The following is a 23,434-nucleotide window of genomic DNA, read 5'->3' as shown; positions in this document are numbered from 1 at the left end:
CATCCTCCACCTGCTCTCCGCACCGCCGTTTCCTGCATCCTTCCAGGCCCGAGAGTCGATACCGGGACCATCGCTCTGCCCCTGCGGGGCGGAGCTTCCTCCTCGGCGCTCCGCGCTCGGCTAGTGCTGCCTCACCCCGGCGACCATCCAGCAGGAGGCGGAGCGAGTCCAAAATGGCGGCTCTCAGGCTGGCGCGCTCCGTGCTGCTGAGGCTTTGAGGTGGTCGCCAGGGGTCGGGGGGACGATTTCCCCGCCGCGGGGGCCCCAGAGGATGAATCGGGGGCTCTGCTAAGGTTAGGCGGCGGGGGTGGAGAGAAGTGGCAGCAAGGACTGCGGTGGAGTCCACGGAGCGGGATGTGCGAGAGTTACTCCAGGTCGTTGTTGAGGGTCTCGGTGGCGCAGATCTGCCAGGCGCTGGGCTGGGACTCGGTGCAACTGAGCGCCTGCCACCTCCTCACGGACGTGCTGCAGCGGTACCTGCAGCAGTTGGGACGGGGCTGCCACCGGTACTCTGAGCTGTGTGAGTACCGGGCTGGGTGCGGGAGGGCTGCCCCTGGCCGGTCACGAGTGACACCTCCGCTCTCCCCTTCGCCCTCCCGGCGTCCAGGAGGTGTTCGCCCTTCACCTCCACTCCGAGATCGGCTGCCTCCTCGGCCTCTGGCGCCCCTTCACTTCCACTGCCCCTGGAAACTCTAGTCATCCCCTTGGCTGCCTCTTCGTCAGCCGCTAACTTCCCGCCTGCAGCCGGAGCCCTGTCTCCGCTCCCAGCTCCACACCCTCTCTCCTCCTCTCTGAGCTGATCATCGGTCTTAATCATCGTCTCCTTTTTGCTGCGGGGAGAGCCACCTCCAGAATGCCTTTCAGCCTCTGTTACTTTGGTCCTTTTCCTCCCTTGCCCGCAAACTACTATAACTAGTTGTCACAGGCGCTCCGTCTACCGGCCGTTTCTTACAGGGCTGGCCATCCTTCAGCTCCTGACAACACATACTCGTTGACAGCTCTGCTCCGTCAGGGACACTTGCCTTTTCTACCTGTATCTGTTCATTTCATAGACAGCATCTCGGCTCACTCTTTCCCAAGGCCAACTTTGTCAGTTTCACTTAGATTAGCTTTCTGTCACCCGTTAATTTCCTCCTCCTTGTTATTTTTATGTCAGTGGTTATCAAAGTGTGGTAGACAGATCGTGGGCAATTTACAAGTTTCCCCACGTAATCTGGGGTACAGTACATGGTTTTAAGTGAAAGTCTGGTAGAATCTGTAGCTGAGGTCATTTAATAAATTGGAATATTTAATAGAAGCAACACATCTCATTGATGTGGGGAGTATTGTGTGTGTGTAGGGACTCATTTAGGTTTCAGGGCATTATTTTTTGTTTGCTTGGTTTTTGTTTTTGTTTTTGTTTTGTTTTGTTTTGTTTGGCCGCACACAGGACGTGTGGAAATTCTGGGCCAGGGACCAACCGATACCATCCTATCCTTAACCAGCTGTGCCACAAGGGCGCCCCTTGGGGCATTATTTTTTAAGGTGGTAAGCTGAAGAACTGGGTGAGGTGTTCCATCAGATTTTCCTTGTTAAAGTGGTTGCTAGGAGTTCCTGTCGTGGCTCAGTGGAAACGAATCTGACCAGCATCCATGAGGATGCAGGTTCAATCCCTGGCCTGGCTTAGGGGGTTAAGGATCCAGCGTTGCCGTGAGCTGTGGTGTAGGTCACCTGTGTGGCTCAGATCCTCTGTTGCTGTGGCTGTGGCATAGGCTGGCAGCTACAGCTCTGATTTGACCCCTAGCCTGGGAACATCCATATGCTGTGGGTGCAGCCCTAAAAAAAACAAAAAACAAAACAAACAAAAAAAAGTGATTGCCGGACTGAAAAACTGAGACCTGTGGATATACTTCACTTCTTAGGCCCCCATTCTGTTCCAGCTTCCATAGTGCTGCGGGGATAATCTGTTAACCTGTTCATACTCCAGATCCGATTGGGTCCTTCTTCAAAATACGTCATTTGGCCATAGGCTGAAAATCCAAACTCTCAAGCAGCACACACTTCCCTTGGTGAGCTAGCATCTTTTTTATCTTCCGCCCTCCTAATCTGCAACCATTCTGAGCCACCATCCTTTTCCAAAACACTGTACGCTCTCTGTTCCTCCAGGCACGCTGTTTCCCAGCATGTCCTTTACCCCCTGTGCCACCAGTAGTACTTCTCTTGTGAGATTCACTTATCACTTGCTTTAGGAACCTCATGGTTTCTGTTCACATACGTCTGCGCATTTTGCTGCTCTGTTGTTGAACACCTTGTTTTGTAATCATCCGTGTATATCTCTCACCTCTCTCTCCTCCCCAGCAGACAAATTCATTATTACGTTGGTATTCTGTAACCCAGTACAGTGTCATAATAGAATAGGCACCTGGGAAATATTTGTTGAATAAATAAAGCAGCTGATAACCGACTGCCGTCATAAGTGTTTAATCATTTCACTTTTAAGTTTTAAAATTGGGTGTTTTGGGAGTGCTCGATTTCATGGATAGTTCTGGTTTGCATTGGAAATTGTCAGGTAGCCCTCAGTCATTGTAACCTTGAAGGCATCTCAGTGTCACCAGCACACTGCCCTCTGCTTTCCCTTCGTTTCTTTCCTTCCTCCCTCCCTGGCCCCTGCGTAGACTGTGACAGCACCCACAGTCCAGATTACAGCTTTGCTACCAAGTTCCCTAAATAAGGACAGATGTTCTGTACCTTCAGGTAATCAAACTATCCGCTGAATACATAGTTACCTTTCCTGCCGTGTGCACAGACCCAGATAGGTGCTGGCACCCCAAGCAGCCAGCTGTTCCACAGTCATCATGTGATCACTGTTTTGTGTTAATGTGAACCTCTTTGATAATTACCCAATTTCTGTAATGATTTCCTTGCCTTTAGCGAGAATACGATTATCAGGTTCATTACTCCCCATTGTGGTTTGGTGGCGTTTTGAAAATGCTAATTCCTTGTCTCTTAGATTTTTTTTTTCCTACACTATTCTTATTTTAAACTAGAATTCTGTAACATCAGGTCACCACTATGTAATCTTGTATTCCAGTTCTTTAAATCCTTTGTCTTTCTGACACGCATTTATTGAACACTGCTTATGATCTGAGCTCTGGGCTGCATGTTGGAGACATAAGATTAATAAATTAGGTACAGTCCCTGCCCATAAGGTGTGTATAAGGGTGATGACATGTCAGTAAAAACAAACTAGTGTTATTTGTTTCTTAAAAAAAAAAGATGCTCAGAATTCCCGCTGCGGCAATGAGATTGGCAGCATCTCTGGAATGCTGGGATGCAGATTGGCTCCCTGGCCAGGCACAGTGGGTTAAGGACCCTGCAATTCCTAGGCTGCAGCTGCGGCTGCAGCTGGGATCTGATCCCTGACTTGGGAACTCCATAACCAGCGGGGTGCCCCCCCCAAATGCTTTCGGAGTTCCCTTGTGGCCTAGCAGGTTAAGGGTCGGGAGTAGTCACTGCTGTGTCTCGGGTCACTGCTGTGCCACAGGTTCCATCCCTGGCCCAGGAACTTCCACATGCTGGGGGCATGGCCAAAAAAAAGTTAAAAAAAATGCTCCCAAGTTAAAGCAAGCATCAGAAGTTACTATTAATTCAACAAATAATGCATTTAAATATTTCCCTAAGGCAATGATTTGCCAAAGCATTTGGGAGCAGAAGTTTCTGTGTGCATTGTATTATATTAAATGATGCGTCGATGCCCTGAAAGCCAAGTGCAGTTTACACCGTACATGCCCAAGGAACGCAGTAAAGGAAAGACGCACATGTGCTTTGGGTTCCCCGGCAGGGTTCACAGGAAAGGTGAGACTGAGTTAAGCCGTGAAGCCCAGGTGGTATAAGATGGGGAACATGCCAGGTTAGAGAAAAGCACAGCCTTAGATAACCAAGTGGGATTCAGTGAGGCGGCTGGTTTGGACTCTGCAACGAATCCATTTGGAAGATGCTGGAGGAAACGTTAAATGGAGCGAAGTCAGGTTAGGGAGGAACTTAACCGACGGAGACAGTACAGCCTGGTGAAAACTACTGCGTACTCCTGTGGCGGGGACAGTGTGGTAAAAGTGATGCTTGAAGAGAATTGTCCTGTTGGTGAAGTGACACAGAGAAAGAGAGAGAGAGAGACGCAGGTGGAAAGAACGTGAAACTATATTGAGATGGAATAGGATGGGGGGCGGGGAGAGAGGGAAAGGGGGAGAGAGGGAGAGGGAGAAGATTGATAGAAGTTCTGAAACGGGGCCAAAAGGATGGAAAGTTCTGAAACAGGGCCAAAAGGATGATGCAGGGGGGAGGGACTGGAAGTTCTTTAGGTGAAATTGCAAAAACAGGGAAAAATTCAAGATGATCACACTTTTTTAAGACTGAGAAAATAATAATGCTTTTAATAAGAATCAAAGCATTGAAATGCATGTCTGTCAGGAAGAGGAAGAGTGAATATTTCATTTATTCTCTTTTTAATACATCATAAAGGTAACCCATACCTGTATAAAAATTCAGACTGCAAAGTCTTTAACATTAGAAGTGAAAGATTCCACCTGGAAGCTCCTGCTTCCGTGCCTCCCTTCCCCTGTTCTGCACCGTTCAGCCCATAAACTGCTGTGGTTGGATGTATATACCCGTCCAGAACTTTTCTGTGTGGGTGTGGGCAAGCATGTGTCTGTTTTTGTTTTTGTTTTTTTACAAACTTTGGATTCATCTTTTCCAATTTGCATCTTGATCTAGTTTCAGAAGAACTGAGTTTGATGTGATTGTAGGCGATTACAGTAAAAAAAAAAAAAAATAGGCTATTTGTTGAAAATCTGGAACTGGAATTTTCATGGAAGTTTTAAAAGATGTGGAGACCGTGCGAAGCACGGTGTCGGAGAAACTTCCTTTGCTAAAGAGAATCTCACTGTGTCCAACTTTTTATCATTTCCTCTCTACCCCTTTTATATGGTGTCTTCTAAATACATTTAACATTTCTGTGTAAATTATGATCTAAGTTCTTTCTCCACATTTTCTTGGGTTTAAAAGATTGATTGGGGAGTTCCTGATGCAGCTCAGCAGAAGTAAATCTGACTAGCATCCATGAGGATGCAAGTTCGATCCCTGGTCATGCTCAGTGGGTTAAGGATCTGGTGTTGCTGTGAGCTGTGGTGTAGGTTGCAGACTCAGCTTGGATCCTGAGTTGCTGTGGCTCTGATGTAGGTTGGCAGCTGAAGCTCTGATTTGACCCCTATCCTGGGAACCTCCATATGCCATGGGTGCAGCCCTAAAAAGAAAAAAGAAAAAAAAAAAAAGATTGATTGAGTGGTATAATTTATTCAACAAATGTTTCGTGAGTGCCAACTATATGCCAGACACTATTCACTATTGTAGTTTCCAGAGTTGCATCACTGAGCAATAGATAAAATGTAATAGACATTAACGTAGCTCAACATTCTGCTTATTTGGTTAAAAATAATAATAGTAATACTTACGGGTCATTTACTTTGTGTCAGCCATTGTTCCAGATGCTTTTAAACAGTACAGTGTTCTACTTAAAATCTTTTAAATCCTGGGAGTTCCCGTTGTGGCTCAGCAGGTTATGAACCCGACTAGGATCCATGAGGATGCGGGTTTGAGCCCTGGCCTCGCTCAGTGGGTTAAGGATCCAGTGAGCTGTGGCGTAGGTTGGAGATGAGGCTTAGATCCTGAATTGCTGTGGCTGTGGTGTAGGCAGGCAGCTGCAGCTCCAATTCGACCCCTTGTCTGGGAACTTTCATATGCTGCAGGCGTGGCCCTAAAACGCAAAACAAATAAATAAATAATCTATTAAATTCTCTCCAATACCTAGGCCTTAAATATATAGTACATTTGATTCTGAGCTACATATTTAGTTAATACTTTTTTCTCTTTTTTCCTGTGCATGGAGTTCCTGGGCCCGGGGTCACATCTGAGTCGCAGTTGCGACCTATGCTGCAGCTGCCGCAATGCCGGATCCTTTAACCCGCTGTGCCAGATGGGGCATGGACACTGTGTGCCGGTGCTGCAGGGACGCTCGGGACCCCACTGTGCCCCAGCAGGAACTCCTGTCCTTTTTTCTTAAGTCCTTAAGAAAATAGTCATGGAGTTTTCTGAAGATAACTTGCTTTGCTTTGACTTTGTTTCAGACGGCCGAACAGACCCAATTTTGGATGATGTTGGTGAAGCTTTCCAACTTATGGGGGTTAGTCTCCATGAACTAGAAGACTACATCCACAACATTGAACCCGTCACCTTCCCACACCAGATTCCTTCATTTCCTGTTAGCAAGAACAATGTCCTTCAGTTTCCTCAGCCTGGAAGTCAAGATGCAGAGGAAAGAAAAGAATACATTCCTGACTACCTGCCACCCATTGTGTCTTCTCAAGAAGGTTTGTGGTTTTTGTTGGTTTCTGGCCCATGTGTCTGTGACTGCGTTAATGGGCATGTCATCTCCCTGGGTTTCCGAACTGAATTACATAAAATGTTCTACCAACGTGTGAATTCTAGAAATGCAGTAAAATATTTCAATATCATTTACGAAGTACTCTAACCTTTAAGCCGACAGACGTGCAGCTGGCCTCACCAGCCAGAGCCGTGCAGTCATCAAGGTGCTGATGAGGCGTTGATCTCCTTTGTAAGTTTTAAACAGGGGGCAGCAGAATGTGATCGCAGAGAGAAGCCTTTCAATAGACGTAGTAGGAAGGTGGATATTAATCCATGAGAAAACCTGTGAAACCGAGGGAGAATGGGGGTTGCTCTCCCTCTCCTTGTGTAAATGTGAGTTGGGTGAACTTGGACGCTGCGAGTGCACACTCACGCATGTTATGCAGAGCCATCGGCATCCTTGCGAGTGGAAATGTTGCTGTTTGGTCATAGAGGATTTTTTTCCATTTTTTTAAGTTGTACTGAAGTGTAGTTGATTTACAATGTGACAGTTTCTGCTGTACAGCACCGTGAGTCAGGTCATAGAGAATTTCTGCTGTAAAACAATAGCTATCAGGCGCAGTAGCCGAGCCACACACAGCTCCGGTTCTCTCTTGTGCTTTCACATATTGCTCATTTACGTTCACTAAGATTCTAAAGAGATACAACGTAATTTGTGGTCTCTAATGCAGGTACAAAATATTTTTTCTTGTTAAAAAATGGGAACGATACAGTTTCTTTTTTAAAATTCTAGAACCATAGATGTACTTCAGGATATGGCAAATGAGGGCAGAATCACAGCTTTTTTACTGGCGTACAGTTCAGTGGCATTAACCACATTCTCACGGTTGTGCTGCCGACACCACATCATCTCCGGAGCTCTTTCGTCTCTGACTCTGTAACTGTTACCGTAACTCCCCATCCCGCCAGCCCCCGGCAACCATCATTCTGTTTCTGTCTCAGCGAATTCGACTACTTACTCCTCGTACCTCATCCAGGTGGAGTCTTAATCTGGTGTCTGACCTACTGCACTCAGCGTAAAGTCTTCAGGATGCATCCGTGTTGTAGCATGTGTCAGAATTTCCTTCCTTTCCTTTGTTTTTTAATTTGGCCACACCCAAGGCATGTGGAAGTTCTCAGGCCAGGGATTAAATCCGTGACACGGCAGTGATCAGAGCCAGGGCAGTGACAATGCCAGATCCTTAACCTGATAGGCCACCAGGGAGCTCCAGAACTCCCTTCCTTTTTAAGGCTGAATGACACCTCCTCCTGCGATTTGACTGCATTTGTTCATCCATTCATTTATTGCTGGTTACTTGGGTTGTTTCTCCCTTTTGGCTGCTGTGAGTACGGCCGCTATTAACACTGCAGATATCTGAGGCTCTGCTTTTCAGTTCTGTAGGGTCTGTACTCAGAAGAGGAATTGCTGGATCATATGGTACCTCTGTATTTAATTTTTGGAGGAACAGCCACACTGTTTTCACAGCGGCTGTACCACCTTACTGTCCCCCTGGCAATACCCCAGCGTTCCAGGTTCTTGCAGGTCATTTCTTCTCGTGCCCAGTTCTACCTTAAGAGCATCTTGAAGCGTGACCTCCTTGTTTCATAGACTAGTTTTAGACTTGAGATAAGTTGCTTTACAGTCTGTGCGACAGAGTTGCTTCATCTGAAAATCTGGATGAAACTGGTCCCGGGTTGAGAGACACCGTGGGTGTCTCTGGACCACCGCCATCAGACACCACGGGTCTCCAGTGCAGCGGATCCTGCTGAACAGAGCTGGCGCTGTGAGCTCAGGTACCGAAGGCAAAGCTCTGTACCCGTGCTTGGCGATGGGCACCGTGAGTGGAAAAAGAACTTGCTGTAACATCTGGAAAGATGTCGCAGCTTTCTGGTTTGAGTCCCTTGGAAAAAGACTCTGCTTGACAACCTTGCCTTTTCTGGTTAAAATTCTTAGAGAGTTAATCCCGAGTGAAGGCAGCAGTCAGCATCACCGTGCTTTATACAAAGTGTGCCTTCAGTAAATGTTCTTAAGGATCTGGTTGTAGGTCTTGCCTGTAGGAGTTTCTTGTTTCTCATCCTTTCCAGCCCTGACGGTCCATTAACAGCAGGACCTAGAAATCTCCAGAAGCATCTTAGTCATCCCCAATTTTCCTTAGTAGCTGTTAAAAATCTGTCTCCTCCCCACTTTTGGATTTATTTGTATTTGTAGCCTTCATTACGTTGGAAGAAATCTGTTTATAACTCCGTACGTGGAGTCGTTCTCCTTAAACCCCTCATTCCCTGATGTCAGTGTTTGAACCCATATTTGTTACAACTTCTCTAAACATGTATTTATTTACTTAAAAAATGTAACAAATGCATTTCGGTATTATCAAAGGAGGGCTTCTTGGGCCAAGGCCTGGTAGGAGCTGCCTTGAAAGGGATTCCGTTTTCTCCCAGAGGCAGGTCGTGACTGTCAAGTAGGCTTCGAATTCCCTTCTCTGCTGTTGTCATTCAGTGTGATTTATTCAGCATCCTGGACATCTTCATGAAGCAGTGCTGAGTTAGTGCATGATGTGCCCTCTTGTACATTAAGAATAATCTTTGTATGGCTTTGAAATTTTTAGCTGAAAGGCCACTTAGAAGTGCACAAAATTTGGAATTGTGCTAAGAACACATGAATGGTGATCAAACGCTGGGAGGGCCCTTAAGGCATCAGGTGGGAGGAAACTAAGGGAAAGACACTGTTGTAAGTAACTGGCACATCAGCGAGTCTCAGAATGACGGGAGTGTTGTGTCGTGAGTCAGGCAGTGGTAAAGTTTAACAGCCGAGACTCATGTGTTTAGCAATCAGCGCGTGTGATTGAGCCGGAACTACAGTCTTCTCCACTGAAAAAGTTTTACTCAGTCCATTTTCTCTGTGCCTTTTGGAGTTTTCTAAATCTAACTGTTGATGTTTTCATATCATTCTGTCTCCTGTTGTACCTCCTTTTTAATATTTGAATCCTTCAAATTTTTTTCTGGCCATTTAAAAAATTTAGACTCAGACTTGATTAATCTTAATCATTAATCTTAATCTAATTCATCATAGGGTCCTCTCTGGTCTGGGCATAACTTATGCATTTAGAGAGTTATGTAATTGTTTTGAATACTATAATAAGCTCTAATGAGCTCACTACTCAAAACCAAGGCTAGGACTTATCTACACTTAACTCTCTTGTTCCATTTTTTATAGCACACAGCACACAAAGAAGTTCTCTCAAGGTGATATGGTTATCATGTTTAAACACTGCCCGGAAATATTGCTAAGATAGCAGATTTATACCGGGTGATGAGAGTATGAAAAACAATTCAGTGATTTTAGCTGCTGACTTCTGTCTGAAATTACTGTAGTAAAAATTTGAGTTTCGCTTCTGGATTATTTAAAGCAAAAAAAAAAAAAAAAGTTGTATTTCATTGAAGTTTTTTGCAATATAAGTTATAAACATTTTTAGGGAGTTCCCTGGTGGTCAATAGGTTAAGGATCCAGCTTTGTCACTATTGTGGCTCTGGTTGCTGCTCTGGTTGCAGGTTAGATCCCCAACATGAGAACTTCCACATGCCTCAGGCTTGATCGAAAAAAATTATAAACATTTTAAAAGGACGATAACGTAAGCCTTGAACCACTTCCTTTTTCAGCTAATACTTATGGATTTTCTAAGGAGCAGGAATCTTGATGATTCATATAGTTCATCAGGAGCAGTAGTGATAGTATAATAAATGCTTATTAAAACCTTTTCCCCTGTTCAGGGAAAAGGATATAAAATACAGTCCTGGTTCTTACCATTTTTTGATATAACCACACAAGTCAACCTAGTAAATCATTTGCAGTCTGAAATCTGTTTTTCTAGGGGCACAGGGTATTAGAAAGTATCTAATTTTCTGGGGAGTTCCCATCATGGCTCAGTGGTAATGAACCCAATTAGTATCCAAGAGAACTTGGGGTCAATCCCTGGCCTCACTCAGTGGGCGAAGGATCCAGCATTGCCATGAGCTGTGGTGTAGGTCACAGATGTAGCTTGGATCTGGTGTGGCTGCGGCTGTGATGGGGGCCAGCAGTTTCAGCACGATTCGACCCCCAGCCTGGGAACTTCCATATGCCGCCCTAAAAAGACAAAAAAAGAAAAAGTATTTAATATTCTGGTTAGTGGTGCGAAACATGCTAGACGTGAACAACTTTGATGGTGATACCGGTCCACCAAGTTCTTGATTTTGCTTTTATTTTCTTAAGAGCTCCAGGCAAGGTCAGACCAGACGTCAGTCCTAAAATTTTAGTAGCAAAGTACTGTCGTGGGGTTACCTTCAGTTTGGTTCATGTCAAAGAAGCCTGTGGATGTCTTCTCCACGTGTGCCTCCTAAGTCATCCCATGATCCTGGAAGGCCTGAAGGGCAGCGGGCTGTAGGAGAAAAGCAAAGGCTTCCTGGAGCCATTCAGACATGATGCAGCTCGTTACTGAGTTTATAGTCTCGCCAGGTGACTGTACCTTTCTGAATGTCCTCTCCATCGTCTGTAAGAGAGGCGTCATAACACCTGCCGTGCAGGTGATGCTGAGGATCGAGGGAGGGATTTTGTAACACGTGATATAAGAGAAACAGGGCTTCACACATAGGACACATGGCAGTGAATGCTAGTCCCGTCCCATCTCGCTTCCTCACTCCTGAAGAACATCCTAGTTATTTGAAATACACATACCTTTGGGAAGTAACTCGACCATAGGACTAAGTCTGAAACGGCACTAATGACATGCTTGGGGTTCAGGGAACGCAAACCTGAGAGCCGGGCCGGGGTGCACACGTGCCGGGGAACTGATTGTCAGTGGCAGGGCCGTGCCGTGGGAGGGCCGTGTGGAAGGAGTTCCTTTCCGGTGTAGCTGGTTGTGTGTTTACAAGTGAGACCTCTTTGAACATATTTTATGAATGCTCATCTTGTACAACGGTTGCAGTCTGAAGGCTGGTACCCGTGTGTTTTACCCAAGAACATTCTTCCCCAGCTTGCCATATGTATTTTCGGATTCCCAACAGTAATGTATTTTTCTTCCTTATTTTGGTGTGCAGAGGGATGCGTGGAAAATAGTATTCTCTGCCAGACTCATCGTTTACTTCTCAGAGTATGATCAGTAGATCACCGGTCTTCTAGGTGGTCTGCTGATGGTCCAAAATATTTGCTTGAGAAAGAAGAAAGAAATAGAAGCCATGTATTCTGCTAGTATTTATTGCAGGAAACTCATCAATCTCAACCTAACAGACTTGGTAAAGATTCTGTGATACGGCTACTTTTAGGGTTTTTATTTTAAAAATATTTTAAGTTGACTATTTTTTAGAATATTTTTAGATTTACAGAAGAACTGAGAATATAGTACAGAGAGTCCCCTTATATTCTGTATCCAGTTTCCCCTGGTGTTAATATCTTATATTAATATAGGACATTTGTTATAGTTAATGAACCAGCATCAATAAATTATTATGAACTAAAGCCCATTACCTTTTTTTTTTTTTTTGGCTGCTCTTGTGGCATAGGGAAGTTCCCCAATCCAAGCCACAGCTGATCCTTAACCCGCTGGGCCACAGCAGGTCCTCCCCAAAGCCCATTATCTTTAGTTTTTACCCAAGGTCCTTTTTCTGCTCCAGAATCCCAACTGGGATGCCCGCTACTTCAGTTGTCATGTCACGGCTCCTGTTGGCTGGGACAGTTTCTCAGACTTTCCCTGTTTTTGATGACCTTTGAGGAGGTACTGGTCAGCTATGCTGTAGATGCCTCTCTGTTGGCATTTGTCTGAAGCTTTTCTCATGATCAGATGGGAGTTATGACTTTTGGAGGGAGGAGGACTATGGAAGCAAAGTGCCATGTTCGTCACATCCTATTAAGGTCCATCCTCACAATGTGATTGGTCACTGTTGATGTTGACCTTGGCCACTAGGCAAGGTCGTGTTTCTCAGTTTCTCCACAGTGAAGGCGCTCTCTCTCCTTTCTCCCCTCCCTACTATCCTCTTTGGAAAGAATTTCCTACCCACAGTCCACAGTGAAGGAGCTGGGAGTTGCACACCCCCTCTTTGAAGGTGGAGAATTTCCATGAAGCTCTTCTGCAGAAACTATTTGAAATTCTTGTCAATTTGTCTCTTCTCCCCCAGGGGTTCCTATTTTTATTATGAAGCTCTATTAAAAACATAAACATTTGCCTGTTCAAAAAAATTAATGAAAGGAACCCAAGTATATTTAAAGAAAAAAAGAAATATTGCCTGAGTATTTTCAGTATGAAATAAAAGGTCCCCCTCATTTTCCTCGTCCTCTCATTTCCCCACAAAAACCTTGTTTAACAGGTATGACTCCTTCTGGATCTTTTCATAGGAAACATTTTGACACCTTAGACTCAAGAACACGTTTCCACTTCCATCCCTCCCGTCTGTTTCTCAAGCTGCTGCTGTCTGACCTCCACTTCCATCCTCTTCTAGAAGCTGCTCTCACTGACCTCACCCATTACCGCCTAATTGGTTGACGGAAGAAGTTTTTATCCTTACAGATCTCTTTTGGGGGCAGGGTATAGCTTAGGGAATTATTATAAAGCTGAATCCCTTTTAACTGCCTCTCAGTTCAATACGTAAAACTTTACCACCCACCCCAGCGCCCCTCCCTGTGCCCGGCCCCAGCCCCCTCCTCCCTCCCTCCACTATCCTAACTTGATAGGAAATACTGCTTTGCTCCTCTTGATAGATTTTTCTGCCAAATGCGTATCCTACACACTTTAATTTCTTTACGCAGCCCCCTTTTTACTTTACACGTCTTCTAGGTTTCTTTTAATCTACGGGTCCCCCTCTCATTTCCTGCCCTTTTTTCCCTTATGATGTATTTATTGAGGAGCCTAGGTGGTTGGACTTAGAGGATTTCCTACAGTCCGAATTTGGCTGACTATATACTCAGAGTGCAGATCCATGCATTTCTCGGAAGTTGGCAGCAAGACTCTGAGGCTTGGTTCCGTCCCTTTGGCTACGCTCAGCCTCTCCCCTTTGACCCACCTGCACTGTCTGTTTCAGTTGGTGGCACCACTCTGATATCCCGGCCTTCATGCCGGAAATGTGACGGTTGCCTTTGGCTCCACCTTTCGTTCTGCTCCTTCATCTCCTTCACTCCCAATAACAGATTCTGCTAATTTCCTTTCCTAAAAATTTCTAAAACATTACACGTCATTTCCTTGTTGAAACCTTTATCCCTTGCCTGAACTATCCTTATCTTCTACGATACATGGCTACATCCACTTGGGTCTGTTCCGTGGCATAAAACACTGTGTTAGCTTCCCACCTTGTTAGCTTCCGGTGGCATAAACCACTTTGTTAGCTTACAGTTTCAGTGAGCGTTCCTTGTTTCTCAAGGAAAACCAAAAATGTCTATGGAGAGCAATTTCCTTTTTCATTTGAGATGAATGCAGCCTTCATCGGTCTAGAGAAAAGATGTTTAGTCTTCCAACTTAGATTGCGTACTAAGTGAATAGGAGAATATTAATGAGGAAATTTCCACTGCTTTTCCATCACTAAAATATTAATCTTTGTGTTTATTTGAAAAGAGAAATATAAAAGCTTGATATCATGTGGTGAATTTATAAGCATTATCTCGTTTAATCCTGAAAGGACCCTGACGGGGCAGGTGCTGTTTTCACGCCTGCCTCCCTGAAGGAGAAATGGGTTGATCAACTTGCCATGGGCTACACGGTGCCTCGGGAGCGGAGCTGGGCAGGATTTAGTTGATTCCACCCTGGCGTCTGTGTGGACGCCCACCGTGTCGAGTCCTCCGAGGGCTGGGGTTGAAAGGGGGGGGAGGGTAAGACGCCCGTCCTCCCCACAGTCGGCCTTTCTCCCTGCGGCTTGGGAAACCTCAGCGAGGGCAGGGCCCTCCGGGTCCGGGGGCGGGGGACCGTCCTCCAGACCGTCTTCCTCCGGCGCAGGCACAGGCGTGCTGCGGGCCTCCCGGGGCCCAGCCCTCCCCGGACCCCCCCAGCTCTGCCCCCGCCCCAGCCGTCCGGGCTCTGTGCACAGGTATTCCGTGGATCCCAGGTGGTTGCCCGGAAGCATCTTGCTGCTTGGTTGCTTGGTTGGTTTTCTTAATCCTGCAGCATCGGAGCCAAAGGTTACACCTGACATGGTAGCAGGGGCTGGTACGCGGTGAGTGTTGGGAGCAGGAACCTGTGGGGCCTCCACGCTGAGACCTCGGTCTCCATTTACGTGTGGCTTCCCTGCCGCGGGCTTTCCTCTCCAGATCCACCGACGTGCTTGCGTTTCCGCAGAGCAGCCGCGGGTGTCTTGACGCCGAGCCCCTCCTCGGCCATGCCTGTCTCTGCGGCCACCCTTGATGTGCCTCCTTGTGATGACTGACGCTCGCTGGCGTCCCCTGCGCTCACTCTCTGCTCCTTTTGCCCCAGACCTAAAGCCCTTGTACTCTCCCTGAAAGGTGAATTCGAGACCTGGGAGTTCGCGGCAATGCTGGGGCGGCTGTCTCAGAAAGCACCTTGTCCGAAGTGACCCAGCTGCTGAGAGGCGGGTGGCGGTGGAGAGCCCGCATCTGTCTCAGCCCGCGTCCTCGGCATCATTCATCACCTGCTGTTAATCTCCCAGGGCGTGTGTGAAACCGAGCCGAGCGAACCCTGTTGACTCTTCAGTGGAGTTACTTAAAAAAAAAAAAAGCCTTGCTTGGCAACATCTTATTTGATTCTTTTACTCGTGTGAGTTTCCCTGCTTAAATTATTGTTACCCTTTGGAATGGTTTTCTACCTACAGGATACATTTTTAAATTAGGTTTTAAAAAAAACATGAGTATCTTTTTCTTAGCATTCAAACTAGCAAACTCAGCTCTGCAGTCGTGTGCGTTTCACAACAGAGACTGAAAGCACCAGCATACACAGGTTGTGAGAGACTGCAGTTTACAGCAGACCAGGCCAAATTCTCTTCCCTATTGAAATTATTTTCCTCTAATCTGTTTGGATTTATAAAAACAAGAGCACACCTAAAATAGATGTTTTTAAATCAACGAAGTATTATCAAATGCTTTGGAAGAGTTAAGTATTTGGTATTTTATGTGCTACAAGCAGGAATTTTGTCTGGTTTCCCCTTTCAGGCATCCATGACAGCAAAATACATTGTTTGGTCCTCCCCCCAATTCAAAAAATTTCAGAGGTTTAACATTTCTAATGCCCACAGTTACATTTCTTGGAAGATTTCCTGTGTGTGTGTGTGTGTGTGTGAACGGAGGGAGGTTGGCAGGAGTGGGGCAATAATGTTACGTGGCTGACTTGACAGATGACCCTAAAGTTAGTGCCTTTGTCCTAAGTTAGCATTTCTTCTCTCTTGCTTTGCTGAATTTGAAGCTTATCTGAGGCAGTGCAGTAATTGCATTTTATTTAATTAATTATCTGCAAGGGCTACTTAGTTGCTTGCTTCATTTGCAGTGATTATATAGTGGTCTTGGGCCATTGGTGAGAAAGGCAAAGTCAAAATCATTTTTTCATTTATTTATCAAGTAGCTCCGGAGCACCTACCCTATGCCAGGCTCGCTGCTTATTTTTGGAAATACAGAGGTGAACAAAAAAGGAAGGGCCATCTGTGCTTCCTAGAGCTTCTCATCTACACAAGGGAAGGAAGATTCAACTAGTGTTTATATGTGATTTCAAATTAGTGTTGGTGATCTTTGTCTCTTATGCAGTAGGAAGGAGGGAGAAGGTGGTGAGAGGAGTAAATTCTGCGGATGGGGAGGTGGCCTCTGGGGAGGGGAGGGTAAAAGCTGGGTACCCATCCAAGGCAGGGGTGATGGGCCCTTCCCTCTGACTGCGGCGAAGAGATCAGAGGAAGGACAAAACTGCAGAGACGTTGAGAGGATGACGGGGTTTGGTGCCAGAGAAGTGGTAGGGGTGTAGGCCCAGGGCGTGGGCTGCTGGGTGGTGACCCAAACATCTGGGTGTTCTGATCTCAAACAGATGGGCCTCCCTGGAGATGAAACTCAGAAACTTATTTATTTATTTGCTTTTTAAAAATTTTTTTATTATAGTTGATTTATAATGTTGTGCCAATTGCTGATGCACGACAAAGTAACCCAGTCATACAGGTCCATGCATTTTTTTCCCTCATGTTATCTTCCGTCATGTTCTGTCGCCAGGGATTGGATGTAGTTTCCTGTGCTGCGCAGGAGGACCTCACTGCGTACCCACTCTCAGTGGGCCAGCTCACATCTACTCACCCCAGACTCCCAGTCTCTCCGCCTCCTTTTGTATGTGTGTGTATATATATATATATATATATATATATATATATATATATATATCTTAAGAGGAATCGGTAGAGTTCAAGCTGAAATAATCCGGCATGAACCTGGGTCACAGAGCAGGCTCTGTTGCTTGTAAAGGGCAGCAGATGCACTTGTTTTAAAAAGGCCAGCTCTGCGTGTTGTTGTCCTTTTCATTGTCATTTTTACCAGTGTGATTCTAGGGTGCCTGCTTTGTGCCAGGCACCGTGCTCCGTGTTGGTCGTGCAAAGGCTCTCCTGTGATTGACCTCATGGTGTTGTGAGGATTTTTGAAGATGGCCTGTTGTCCCTGTAGGATGCTGAATTAATATTCATTGCGATCTTAGAATAGAAACTCTTCGAAAATACCTAACGTTAGTTCTGTTCCAGAAGATTAAACAGCAACTTCTGGTTTATCAGTTTGGGGCTTCATGTTAATGTTTCTGCAGTGATGCCTGGTGGTCACTTTAGTCGTGTGCTCTCTGGCTGCCAAAAATTGTAACTTGGTGTTTCATGGAGGTTTGACGATTTAAAGCCATTCTTTCTCTTTCTCTCCGGTAAAGGACATCTGCCCGTTTCCTCTCCCAGGCCGCATCTCCCACCTTTGTAGAATGGAAATACCAGTCTCTGTGGGGCTGTTTTTCTAAGCAAATGAGATCAATGTCAGCTATTATTGCACGTCTTCCACTTGGTCTCTGGGAGCAGGATCACATTTACAATTTGTTCCAGACTCTCTCAGCACCAAGTGCATGGTTGTCATTCCATTATATCCTGAAGAAGCTCTTACAGGACAGTAAATGTTCACTTTGTAATATCGCCCTGTCTAATTCTTTCTAATGCGGAAGTTCTGACAGGGCGTGTGCGGTGCTCGGAGCAGAGGGGGACTCAGTTCTCATCTGGGCGAGGGGCTGGAAGGTCGGGTGTGGTTACTGCCGCCTGGTTGGGGGGCTGTGCTACCTTTCCTGTGTGAGAGCCAGTTGGGTGAGTTACTAGTGCCCGCTGGTCAGATCCACAGACTCACACCTGAAAACTACAGCGTCACCCAGGATGTCATCTCACTAGTTGGCTTGCGAGAAATAAAGTGACAGTCTGTGTAAATGTGCAAGTTGTTTAGGCAAGATCTTTACAGCTGTCTTTTTTTTTTTTTTTTTTTTTTTTTTGGTCTTTTTAGGGCCACACCCCCGGCATATGGAAGTTCTCAGGCTAGGGTTAGCCACAGCCACAGCAACTCGGGATCTGAGCCATGTCTGTGACCTACACTGCAGCTCACAGCAATACCGGATCCTTAACCCTCTGAGTGAGGCCAGGGGTTGAATCTGCGTCCTCATGGATACCAGTCAGGTTTGTTACCACTGAGCCACAATGGGAACTCCTTCTCAGTTATCTTTTAAAAGATTCTAACCCTTAGACATATTCAAGAATTTTATTTTATTTAGTTTGGCTACTCCCATAGCATGTGGAAGTTCCTGGGTCAGGGATCAACCCTTACCGCAGCAACAACTGAGCCACTGCAGTGACAGTGCCTAATCCTTAACTCACTGCATCACAGGAGAACTCCAGGAATTTTTTATTTTTTGCTTTTTAGGGCCACACTTGAGCCATATGGAGGTTCCCAGGCTAGGGGTTGAATCAGAGCTGCAACTGCCAGCCTACAGCACAGCCATAGCCACACAGGATCTGAGCCCCGTCTGCAACCTACACCACAGTTCACAGCAATGCTGGATCCTTAACCCACTGAGCAAGGCCAGGGCTCGAACCCTCATCCTCATGGATCCTAGTCAGGTTCATTAACTGCTGAGCCATGAAGGGAACTCCAAGAATTTTATTTTAGATAATACTTAACGGTAGTTGTTTGCATCTAACTTTACCACAGAAAAGAAGTAGTACTTTCTCTCTATTTGTCTTTGTTGTAAGCATTGTGATGTGTGTTATGGTGTTGATTAATTGTTCCTGTTTCGTGCTAACACACTGCCCTGTGCTCAGTTTACGTGCTGTTGATTGATTATTTCTCCCTCACGTAGTCAGACTTGGTTTAAAGTGATCATTCATTTCCATTGAGTACTATGTAGTAAAAATGTAATGTTTAAAAATACACTGTTAGTTAATAATATTTAATTATCCATTTTATTCTTGCTGGAGACTTTAAATTCTGTAGTCTAAATAAGAGTATTGATTTCTTTTTTTACTGCGGAAGGTTTTAGAGTTCAGTAGGTGGCACTCTTTCCTTTTCTGTTAGTGTTAATATCCAATTAAATGCCAAAAATTTTTTAAGTCTCAAGCAAAGCATACAACTTAAACCCTAGATGGCTTGTTTTAGAAAGAAAAATATCAATGTTCTTAATAATTTAGCATCTCTGGAACTTTATTTCTTACAGCAGTTGTGTACAAATATATGTAATATTTATTTTCCTTAAGGAAGCTTGCATGTAGGCAAGAATTCTTTTATCATTTAGCAAAGGCATTATGTTATCCTTTCTGAATCTCTAGATTTTCTTTTCAAAAATTGGAAATTGTTATCCATGAGTTTCTACTTTTTCTTGAACCCTAACACTGGTGCTCCTTTAACATAGTCTAGTTGCAGCATAAAATTTTATATATGGTATTTTTTTCATTTATCTAATTCACCTACTGTGTGCCAGCCATCCCATCGCTTCTGTTTGGAGGTGGTGGTGGATGTAGATGTGAACAGGCAGTATATAAAATGGACTTGGATAATTGGGTTTTGCTAGTCGTGACAGGCTATGTGTAAACAAGAATGTGTTTCGACTGGGGGGGTGGTTTAGAGATTCTGCAAGTTTGTTAGAGATTTTGAGTTTTGGTTCCTTAGTGAATATCTATGACTATACGCCTCATAGCAGTTAGCTGTTCAGCTACAGAGAGATGGTTGAGAGGCCTCATCTGAAATAAAAGATGAAGCATATTATTCCATGTTGCTCGAAAATCTTTACAGCCATCATTTTAAATTTCCATATGATAGGTCATCCCTTAGTCTTGAAGCCATAGGCCTCTTCTAAGTGTCTTTAGCTTTTTGGTTTTTTGTTTTGTTTTGTTTTGCTTTTGCTGTTTTTAGGGCCGCATTTGTAGCATATGGAAGTTCCCAGGCTAGGAGTCAAATCGGAGCTACAGCTGCCAGCCTACACCATGACTATAGCCACACCAGATCCGAGCCCCATCTGCGACCTACACCACAGCCCAGAGCAATGCTGGATCCTTAACCCACTGAGCAAGGCCAGGGATCGAATCTGCATCCTCATGGATCCTAGTTGGATTCGTTTCTGCTGTGCCACAACGAGATCTTCCCTAAGTTTTAACTTATATCAGTACCCCTGCAATACATGCTTTATTCATACAGTTTTCTCAATATTTCAGATTATTTCTTATGATTCAATTTTGAAAGTTTGATTACTGAGTTAAAGACTAAGAAGTTAAAAAAAATTTCAATGAAATTCCTCTAAAAAAAGTATTGTAGTAATTTATAGTACTACTAGTAATATAGAATTCCTAGTTTAATCTATCTGTCATTTAAAACAATGTTTCTCATTTAATGGGTGATTTTTATTGATATTTACCATTTTAAATTATTCTGGTATTAACATTTCACATAATCTGAGAGAAAGTGTTCTCAACCTGGGGTGTAGTGTTAGATTCGGTTGGCTTCAATTTTTGGTTTTGAGTTTTGAGCACTTCTTACTCTTCGAAAGGATTGGCATTTCATGATTTTTATTCTTTCTTCGAGGCTTGCAAAAGCATGAAGGGAAAATTTGCTTAACCTTTTTACCTGAATGAAACTCATTCTGCCTTGCCATTACCATGTGGGCCCATCGAACCCGTTTATAAATCTCAGTTACATTGTGGGAACTTATGGATCACATTTTCCTGTATCTTGAAACATTTTGCTCTTTTATCATCATAGGGATTATTTTATTATGACTCATCATTACTCATCAGTTAGTCCCAAACATGCTAAAAAGAAAAGGCTAATAAAATGGAAGACTGATGAAATCATCTAGATAAGGATGATGCAATAGTGGAATAAATCATCAGCTTTCATTTTTCTAATTTTGGGACCATGATGGAATTCTGCATTTCAAGAACGTGTTTAAGAAGACTGGAAGCATCATTGTTTCAGCCTATTTTTAGGTTTAATTGAATATAGTTGAAAATGTAGAATTTTTTATTTTCCGCTTAACAATGGAAGAGAGGAAAAAACTGATATGTTTCGTAATTGTTAGACAAATCAGAAATAAATGCAAAGAGACAGCAGCATTTCCAGCCTCCACCGGGTGATAGTGAAGAAGATGATGATAAGAATATGATTGTATGAATGACATCTCAGACTCTGGGTGTTGAGGTGACCGGCAGCATATCCTAGATGAACTTTCTTCACCTCAAAACTGACAACTGACCCGTGTTTCTTGGGGACAATAAGAAATACGATTTTCTCATCCAGGTAGTTATTCAACAGGAAGGGCTTCATTGTGCAATCATATTTTTTTGTGACAAAACCCAAAACCATCCCAATATGTTTTCTTACTTTATGCTGCTGTTATACACCAAAATTTTCATGACCACAAAGGGTTTGTCATGTTTAAATTCTTATTAAAATTTCTGATAAAGTAAATTTCACTATCCTTTTTTTATTCATGCTTCTATAAATTATATATAAAACGGCTTAAAAATATGAAGGTTCCATGGGGCCCAGATGTCCAATGGTACTAGTTTTTTTCCCTGATACACTGAGAGTGAAAGTAAAAAAAAAAAAAAAATTTGTCAGCTTTAATGGCACTATTACATTTTAGCACTTCTTTTTAGTGTGCAGCCCTGATTATGTCTGACAGACCCAACTGGGAATAGTTAGAAGGAAACAGTAGATCTGGACCAATCAGCAATGGAATGAAAAACTCAGGAAATCCCATGCCATGGTGGAGGAGCAAAACTCACTTTTCATTTCCTTTCATGTACAGTGTGTTCAGATTAACTTTAAAGGGACTGAGATGTAGGTCGCAAGACTTTGTCTGCAGCCGAGTCTTACCTGTGCGCGGAGCCCATCTCAGCAGGCACCTCGCCATCAGCTCACAGCCCTGGCCGGGTCCCCTGATAGCGGCTGGATATCCTATTGCAAGTTAAATATGAAACAGGGATACACTTAGTCTTTGCATTTGAAGGAGTTCTTAAAGTTCAGCTTCAAATGAGGCTGTTGGTGCATGCCTTTTGATTAAAGCTGGCTTTGTTGGGAAGAGGAAGGACTGCTGGAGTTGTGCTTTGTGGTGTTAACCAAAAATGCTTTGGGAACAGCTTTAAAAAGTGGCATGAAATTCTGTACCTTTACATATCCGTATGGTACACGTCCTAAGTCTTCTTACAAATACCGTACGGTTGTCGAGCCTGCCAAAGTGGCATTTAACCCACCGCGGCAGCGGAGCCTATCAGTAAACATATGTTTATAGTTTAGCAAACGTTAACTGTCTCAACAAATGTTTCATGGCAGGGTTCTTTTTGAGACTTGATCTTTTCAACCTTGTCTTTCTAAATTTTCATAGCAAAAAATATAACCCACAGTGAATTTATATCACACCTGGAGGGACGTGAAGCTAAATGCTGGGTTTGATGAAACTTGGTAAAAAACCACCAGTTCAGTGCCCTGACGTTGGTGCCACACACTCGTCTGAGGTCTGGCCCACGTGATGCTTTTCATGCTCCTGATGACCCAGCACACTGAGTTTTGCTGTTGTTCTCATTCCATAGCAAGCGGAGGTGCGGGGAGGTGGAGGACTTATAAGATTACACACTAGTAACTGGGGGTGGGGTGGCGGTGGCGGTGGAGGGCGCCAGGATTTGAATCCAGACAGTCTGACTCCAAAGGACTCGTTTTTTTTTTTAAGTTTCTTGAGCTATTTATTTTTGTGCTTCAATTGTATTACTGTAAGTGATGTTCCCATTTCTAAGGTTCAAAGATGCGTAATGAAGATTCTGGATACTTCATGCCATTGGTTTCATCCTGTAGATCTTGGACTTCTGGGAAGACGAGGCTATGGCCTGGGTCACGTGAACTTATTTTGCATAAGGCATTGTATGCAAGCCACGTAAAAGAACCCATGAACATATATGTAATTCCATTAACATTTGTTGTGGTTTATAACATGAATTTCATTTTGTATCGCTTAGTTCATAGCCTTTTGTGGTTATGTATTTCCCTAACTGATCTGTACTAAAATTACAGCTGCAGAGTTCCCCTATGGTGCAGCAGGCTAAGGATCCGGCCTTGGCGCTGCAGTGGCGCTGCTCAGGTCGCTGCGGTGGTACAGGTTTGATCCCCGGCCCAGGAATTGGCACATGCTGGGGGGGGGGGCGGCCAAATAAAATAATAAAATTACAACCTTGTTCCTTAGGGCTCCCGAAATCTTTTGATGTTAAGAAAGGGGAGTGCTCTTGCGTAGAAATAATTGGGAACCATCAAGTGACAGACTTCGGCATCCCCGTCTCCTGAGGAGTCCTCTGTCTACACCAGGGTGAACTGCTCAGCCAACAACATCAGAACCCAGCGTTCTTCCGTCCTTAGTGACACGCCTGTCGATTCAATCTTCCTGGTGTTTGAGTTAAGAAGCACTCTTGATGGTTACTGCTCTTCTCATTGATTTGCTCTCATGAATGAGAGCATTCATTTTATTTTGGAATTGCAGGCCAACTCATGCTATCCATTGGGGGAAGTTGAGTGGGAAGC

The 23,434-nt window shown here is 44.4% G+C and overlaps 1 protein-coding gene across 1 annotated transcript in view; it reads left to right on the top strand.

The window, feature by feature from the left end:
* Positions 149–23,434, top strand: part of TAF3 (TATA-box binding protein associated factor 3) — a 154,217-nt gene continuing 130,931 nt past the window's right edge. Inside the window, exons 1-2 of the mRNA XM_021064999.1 lie at positions 149–520; positions 6,159–6,401. Of these exons, the coding sequence (XP_020920658.1) occupies positions 355–520; positions 6,159–6,401 (409 nt within the window). The 5' untranslated portion in view covers positions 149–354. The remainder of the gene's footprint in view (positions 521–6,158; positions 6,402–23,434) is intronic.

Source organism: Sus scrofa, chromosome 10 (genome assembly GCF_000003025.6).
Source record: "Sus scrofa isolate TJ Tabasco breed Duroc chromosome 10, Sscrofa11.1, whole genome shotgun sequence".
NCBI classification, from domain to species: Eukaryota; Metazoa; Chordata; class Mammalia; order Artiodactyla; family Suidae; genus Sus; species Sus scrofa.
The sequence above is the reverse complement of the archived record's forward strand: the minus strand, read 5'-3'. Positions and strand labels throughout refer to the sequence as shown.